Source organism: Nomascus leucogenys, chromosome 10 (assembly GCF_006542625.1).
Source record: "Nomascus leucogenys isolate Asia chromosome 10, Asia_NLE_v1, whole genome shotgun sequence".
NCBI classification, from domain to species: Eukaryota; Metazoa; Chordata; class Mammalia; order Primates; family Hylobatidae; genus Nomascus; species Nomascus leucogenys.
The window spans coordinates 57,023,661-57,030,464 of NC_044390.1; the positions used below are offsets into that span (position 1 = coordinate 57,023,661).

The 6,804-nt window shown below is 59.2% G+C and overlaps 1 protein-coding gene across 1 annotated transcript; it reads left to right on the forward strand.

Moving 5' to 3' along the window:
* Positions 1–2,176: 2,176 nt before the first annotated feature.
* PALM3 (paralemmin 3) lies at positions 2,177–6,749 on the forward strand. The gene is made up of 6 exons (XM_030821865.1): positions 2,177–2,458; positions 3,005–3,147; positions 3,294–3,378; positions 4,392–4,437; positions 4,589–5,706; positions 6,002–6,749. The coding sequence occupies exons 2-6, from the start codon at positions 3,032–3,034 to the stop codon at positions 6,509–6,511; spliced, it is 1,875 nt and encodes a 624-aa protein (XP_030677725.1). The 5' UTR covers positions 2,177–2,458; positions 3,005–3,031; the 3' UTR covers positions 6,512–6,749.
* The last annotated feature ends 55 nt before the right edge of the window (positions 6,750–6,804 follow it).

Genomic DNA, 6,804 nt, shown 5'->3' on the forward strand with positions numbered 1-6,804 from the left:
GTGACCCAGTGATCCCTGTCCCCAGGGAGGGGGGTTAGCAGGTGGAGGAGGCAGCTCTGGAGTTACCATGGCAACAGTGGGAGGGCCACAGACTCCCTTACCCCACAGCGCTTGAGAAATTCTGGGTAGGAGCTGAGGTCCAGAGAGGATGTGGGACTGGGAAGAGAAAGAGGCACACAGCCTGTTAGGGGCCTGGTGGCATTTGAGAGTTTCTGCAGGTCGGACTGGGGATGGTTATTATAATTAATCATACATATTATTCATCATGGAATTTTATAAATTATGATTATTCATAAAAAATGGGACTACTTTTGTAGCACTGTATCCTAAGCTTTTGCCTGCATAAATAGCTCCTTGCAAGGGTCCTCTGAGATCAGGGGTGGTGAGGACAGGGTGGTCAAGCTATTCCTGCCCATTTTACAGATGAGGAAACTGAGGCTGAGAGAGGCAAAGCCAGATTTAGGAAGGGCTTTAGCCTCACCAGTCATGGTCACTGCTCAGTTCCCCTCCCAAGACCCTCGCCCCCTGCCCAGACTCTTCCCAGGTGAAAAGGGGGAAACAGAGGCAAAGTGCTGGGCTCGGGGCAGTTTCCACACTGCTCAGGGATCTTGGCCAAGAGAGGGGCATTCCAGACGGGTACGGCCTCTGGGAGCCCCTCGAAGCCCCTGCCCTCTCCCAACAGGCCTATGGCGGAGAGCTCCCTCTACCGGCAGCGGCTAGAAGTCATCGCTGTAAGTGACGCCCTCCCCGCGCCCTGGGCACCCCCAAACTTTCCCCCATGCTCCCTCCTCGTCTCTCCGTCATCTCTGCGGAGAGCGCACTCAGCTCCAGCCCCGCCCAGGGCTCCCCACACCAATTCTCAGCCCTCTCTGTCCCCCAGTCCCTGTCCGGTCACTACCACCCTCAGAATGGGGAGCTGTGGCCCCCGCACTTCCAGAACCTGCATCGTCTATGCCTCATTCTAGAACCCCAGCCTCCCAAAAACCCCATGCCTGAGCCGCATCTCTCGGACCGCCGTTTATCAGACCGCTATCTCTCAAATCTCCCTACCTCGCAGCCCCCATCCTGAGAGTCCTTCCTTGGGAACTTTGATCCCTCTCTGGACTCCCCCATCTCTGGGTCTCTACCACTGTGATTCTATCTCTGTCCCGCATCCTTCCCTCCTCCATCTCCCTGAACCCCAACTTTCCGCACCCACTTACATACCCCACCTATCCATACCTCCACTTCTGTACCCCATATTTCTGACCCCTATCTCTGTATCCCATCTCCCTGATCCCCACTTCTACACCTCAGTATCTCTGGACCCCCGTGGCTGCATCCCCATCTCACTACTCACTAGCATCCTCCTTTTGATCCCCATCTCTGCACCCCATGGCTGCACCCCCATTTTGGATCCCCATCTCACTAGCACCCTCCTTTTTATTCCCCATCTATGGAACCCCATCTCCCTGCACCCCATCTCACTATACCACACTTCTGTACCCTATCTCTCTGCACTCAACTTCTATGCCCCAGCTATCTGCACCCCACTTCTGTACCCCACTTCTGTACCCCATCTCTCTGCACCCCCACCTCTGCACCCCATCTCTCTAGATTCCATGTCTACACTCCATTACTCTGGGCTCCGATGGCTGCATCCCCATTTCGGACCCCCATCTCACTAGCACCCTCCCCTCCTTTTTTCTTTTTTTGAGACGGAGTCTCGCTCTGTCGCCCAGGCTGGAGTGCAGTGGCGCGATCTCCGCTCACTGCAACTTCCGCCTCCCGGGTTCAAGAGAGTCTCCCGCCTCAGCCTCCCCGGTAGCTGGGATTACAGGCGCGCGCCACCACGCCCAGCTAATTTTTGTTTTAGTAGAGCCGGGTTTTCACCATGTTGGCCAGGGTAGTCTAGAACTCCTGACCTCAAGTGATCTGTCCGCCTCGGCCTCCCATAGTCCTGGGATTACAAGCGTGAGCCACCGCGTCCGGCCGCACCCTGCCTTTGATCCCCGTTTCCTGAACCTCATATCTCGGAGCTCCCCAGCTCTGCCCCTCCCCCTGATCTCTGTCCCAAGGCCCCACCCCCTACACCCCCCATCCACAGACCCCCATTGGGCGCGGGCGAGGCCTCCGCAGCATCCCGGGCGCGGCCGGCCCCGCCCCCGCCCCGCCCCGCCCCCCCCCCCCCACTCCGCCCGCCGCTGAGTCAGCGCCTCCGCAGCCCCCTCCCCGCCCTGGGTGCAGACCCGCGCTGGGCCACCCGCGCCGGGCTCGCTGCCTCGGGAGCCACGGGAGTTCCCGGGAGCCCCGCGGAGGAGGGAGGGGAAAGGGAGGGAAGAGGAGGTGGTGGAGGCCGCGCCCGGCCGGCGGGCAGCTCCGGGTCCTCTGTGCGCAGGAGAAGCGGCGGCTGCAGGAGGAGATCCGCGCCGCGCGCCGGGAGCTGGAGGAGGAGAAACTCCGCGTGGAGCGTTTCAAGGTTGGGGGCGGGCGGGGGCGCCTGCCTAGCCTGGGGAATGAAGTGGGGGGTGTCTGTGCAAGTCAGTTTGGGGGACGATAGGAGCCTCTGTCCAATTTTGGGGGGGAGAGGGCAGTTGGGGGCGTTGGTTCCAGCTTGGCCGGGGCGGGGGATGTCTTTCCCAGCCTGGGAGGGACGAAGTGGGGTGGTCATGGGGACATTTGTTCCATTTGGGGAAAAGTCTGGGACAGTGATGCCGTTTGTCCCAATTTGGGGGAGATGGAGAGGAGCCAAGTCCAGTTTTGGGGTAGGGAGGGGCCAGTAGGGAGGGACATTGATTTCACTTTTGGAAGTGCCCGTTTCATTTTGGAAGGGTTTGGAACAAGGGATGTCTGCCCACTTGCAGCGCTGGGGGGCACTGTGGCCATGTATCCCAGCCTGATGTATGTCGCATCTGGTTGTGAGGTGGTGATAAGATAACCTGCCCAGCCTGCAGAGGTCGGGAGGGGACTTTACATGGACCGGGGTAGTCTGTATGCCCAGCCCCGACTCCCTTCCCCTGCCCAGAGGAAGTCTCTCCGGGAACGTTGGCTAATGGATGGGGCAGCTGCAGGGCCAGAGCCATCCGAGGACCCCACCTCGAAGGACCCCCAGTCACCCGAGGGCCAAGCTCAGGCCCGAATCCGGAACCTGGAAGACAGCTTGTTCACGTGAGTGGAGACCTGCTAGCTCTGCCCGAACCCTGCCCCAGCGGGGTGAGATCGAGACTGGGCACATTCCAAGGAGGTGGTAGCTTGAGCCTAGGAGCCCAAGGAGCCTGGGGGCCCAGCTCCTAGCAGCCCTCTCTCTTCTTCAGACTCCAGTCCCAGCTGCAGCTGTTGCAAAGTGCTTCCACAGGTGCCCAGCACAAGCCCTCAGGCAGGCCCAGCTGGCGCAGACAGGTGAGGGGGAGTTGAGGGGAGTGGGATGGGTGGGGGCGTGGCCAGCAGGCCTCAAAGCGGGACATGGAACCAGGAATGCAGCTTTCTCCACGGGCAGCCTGGCCACTAGGTCTGCATTCAGATCCGCTTCCCGCTGTTACTTTGCTCTGTGGTCTTGGCAAGTCAATTTCCTTTCCCAAGCCTTAGTTTCCCCATCTCTAAAATGGGAATAACAATAGTATAGGCCGGGCTTGGTGGCTCATGCGTGTAATCCCAGCACTTTGGGAGGCCGAGGTGGGCGGATCACTTAAGGTCAGGAATTGGAGACCTGCCCAGCCAACATGGCGAAACCCTGTCTCTACTAAAAACACAAAAATTAGCTCGGTATGGTGGTGTGTCCCTGTAGTCCCAGCTACTGGGGAGGTTGAGGCAGGAGAATCACTTGAACCCTGGAGACAGAAGTTGCAGTGAGCTGAGATCACACCACTGCACTCCAGCCTGGGCGACAGATTGAGACTCTGTCTCAAAAAAACCACAAAAATTAGCTAGGCGTGCTGGCAGGCGCCTGTAGTCCCAGCTGCTAGGGGAGGCTGAGACAGGGAAATCGCTTGAAACCAGGAGGTGGAGGTTGCAGTGAGCCGAGATTACACCACTGCACTCCAGCCTGGGTGACACAGCAAGACTTCGTCTCAAAAAAAAAATTAATTTGTATTTGTGTTGATTGGAATGTAAGTGCCAAAAACAAAAGGCTTAAGTGTCCCTTGTCCATGGTAACCAGTAACTGGCAAAGTAGGCCCCTAATACAGATTGGCTATGGGAATGCAGTATTGTTTAAGCACCTACTGTGTGCAAGGCCCTGGAACATAGGGCAATAAGATAGATGAGGAAGGCAGAGGTACAATGTGGAGTTTGATCCTGAAGGTAATAGAGAGCCATTGGGGGTATTTGGGGGTGGTGGGGTGGGAGCCTAGTATGCAGGGAGGCTGGAGGTGGGGATGAGGGCCAGCCTGACCTTGTCTCCGTCATCTCTGCAGGGTCACCGTCCTCTCTCCCAGTCCATTGTCGAGGCAGGTTCTGTAGGTAAGTGTGGGAGCCCCTAGGTCTGGGGGTCAGGTCACCCCAGAGCATGGGTGTGAGAGGGTGACTTAAGGGGAGTGTGGATGGTGGTCCTTTTGTTCCAACTTAACCCTGTCCCCTTTTGTCCTCTCCCCTCCGCCTCTGACTCCCCCAGGCCAGATTGATCTGAACAAGAGAGCCTCCCTGCCGGCCGGACTAGTGGGCACGCCTCCAGAGTCCCCCTCTGAGCCCAGGGAGGATGTCTTGGGGTTTCTGCCAGCCCCGAGGCAGGTCCCCGGAGCAGCAGGGGACTCCTCAGAAGCCAATGGCCCATGCCCCAGCCTCATCCCCACTCCAAAGCAGGGGCTAAGTCAGAGGGCGGTGCCATCCGAAGGGCGGGTGGGCGAGGCCAAAGGAGGGGGCGTGGTGAGTGTGGTGTGGGAAGGGCTGAGGGCCACAGAGGACTGTGCCACAGGGGCCACAGGCCCCGAGCTGGAGGCTAAGGTGGAGGAAGTGGTACTGGAAGCCATTGGAGACAGGAAGGGAGCTGGTAGCCTGGAGCTCCCGGCCTGGGTGAAGGAGGACAGGGGCATTGTGGAGGTGGTCTGGGAGGGGGTGGGCGGCAGCGATGCAGAGACCACAGGGAAGGTAGGCAGGGTCCCTGAGGTCGTGCAGACCAGCTCCTGCTTGACTAGGCTCCAGGAGAGATTAGAGGCAGCAGCTTCCATAGAAGGGGAAGATATGCCCCAGGGCAGCCCTGAGGGTGACGGGCAGGAAGGCTCTGGAGGAGGGGAGGGATCCTTCATTTGGGTGGAGAGAGTGACCCTCAGTGAAGAGTGGGAGGAGCTGCTGGTGGAGGGGTTGGAAGGGCCCGAGGTGGCAGGGAGGGAGAGAGGAGATGAAAGCCCACTGGGGGCCAAGGGGGCCGAGACGGGAGGAGGCGAGGAGACCTGGGAGGCAGGGAAGAGAGAATCGGAAGAATCCATGAGAATAGGAAGTGAGGAAAAGCCAGGGACAGGGAGGGATGGAGCGGAGATGTCGCCAGTGGTAGAGAGGAAAGGAGGAGAGAAGTTGGAGCTGGAGAGCAGAGGAGGTGCAGAAAAGCTGGGAACAGACTGGGAAGGAGTTGAGGAACCACTGGGCGTAGAGAGAAAAGTTGAGGGACATTTGAGGGCAGAGAAGGAAGGAGATGAGGAAAAGCGAGGGGCAGAGGAGGAGGAGGTAGAAGAACCATTGGGAGTAGAGAAGAAAGGAGGTGAGGAAGAGCCAGAGGCAACCGAAGAACCACTGGAGGCAGAGAGAAAGGGAGGGGAGGAGACACTGGAGGCAGAGAGAAAGGGAGGGGAGGAGACACTGGAGGCAGAGAGAAAGGGAGGGGAGGAGACACTGGAGGCAGAGAGAAAGGGAGGGGAGGAGACACTGGAGGCAGAGAGAAAGGGAGGGGAGGAGACACTGGAGGCAGAGAGAAAGGGAGGGGAGGAGACACTGGAGGCAGAGAGAAAGGGAGGGGAGGAGACACTGGAGGCAGAGAGAAAGGGAGGGGAGGAGACACTGGAGGCAGAGAAAGGGAGGGGAGGAGACACTGGAGGCAGAGAGAAAGGGAGGGGAGGAGACACTGGAGGCAGAGAAAAGGGGAGGGGAGGAATCACTGGAGACAGAGAAGACCCAAGGGACCGAGGGAGATCTGAATCTAGAACAACAGGGGTCCAGGGAAGGAAGTGAATCCCAGGCAGAGGAGGTGAATGAGGCAGGGCCTCCCCTTGAGGCTAACACGGAGACAAGGCCAGAGGAGGAAGGACCCCAGGCGCAGGAGAAGCCAGCAGGAGCCCCGGAGGAGGAAGGAGTGAAGCCCCAAACTGCTGCTGAGGGCCAAGGCCCCTTGGGGGATGCCATACCCCTTCTGGCAGAGACCCCAGCCCCACAGCAGCCCACCGAATGCCAGCCACTGCTTCAGGGGGAGGGGCCCAGCGCCAACCCCAGTGCCCACCCTGTGCCCACCTATGCACCTGCCCGGCAGCCTGAGCCATCTGCCCCCACTGAGGGTGAAGAGGCAAGCGGCCCTAAGCAAAAGACGTGCCAGTGTTGTGCGGTCATGTGAACCCACGCCCCTCCACCCCATGTCCAGCTCCTCTCACAGCTACCTCGGCCTCTTGGCACCCAGAAGAAGGTCCCAGGCGCAGACAGGGCACCACAGGACTGGCCGTGGCACCTGGGAGCCAGCTAGCCTGCACATCCACCTACACCTGGGCTTCCAGACCCCTTGCCCACTGCCTGTGACCCTGGCCTCCTTCTGCGATGAAGCCTTTATACTTGAAAATAAAACGTGAAAGCACTCAGACAGCTTGAATGTGTGTGTAGTCAGCACAGAATCACAGCATCATCTCCTGGTGG

What these genes read in the sequence shown, in the direction of transcription:
- PALM3 (XM_030821865.1), top strand. Translation starts at nt 3,032, where the DNA reads ATGGATGGGGCAGCTGCAGGGCCAGAGCCATCCGAGGACCCCACCTCG. An exon ending in CTGGAAGACAGCTTGTTCAC is followed by an intron (nt 3,148 to 3,293) that starts GTGAGTGGAGAC and finishes TCTCTTCTTCAG; the next exon opens with ACTCCAGTCCCAGCTGCAGC. An exon ending in TGTCGAGGCAGGTTCTGTAG is followed by an intron (nt 4,438 to 4,588) that starts GTAAGTGTGGGA and finishes TGACTCCCCCAG; the next exon opens with GCCAGATTGATCTGAACAAG.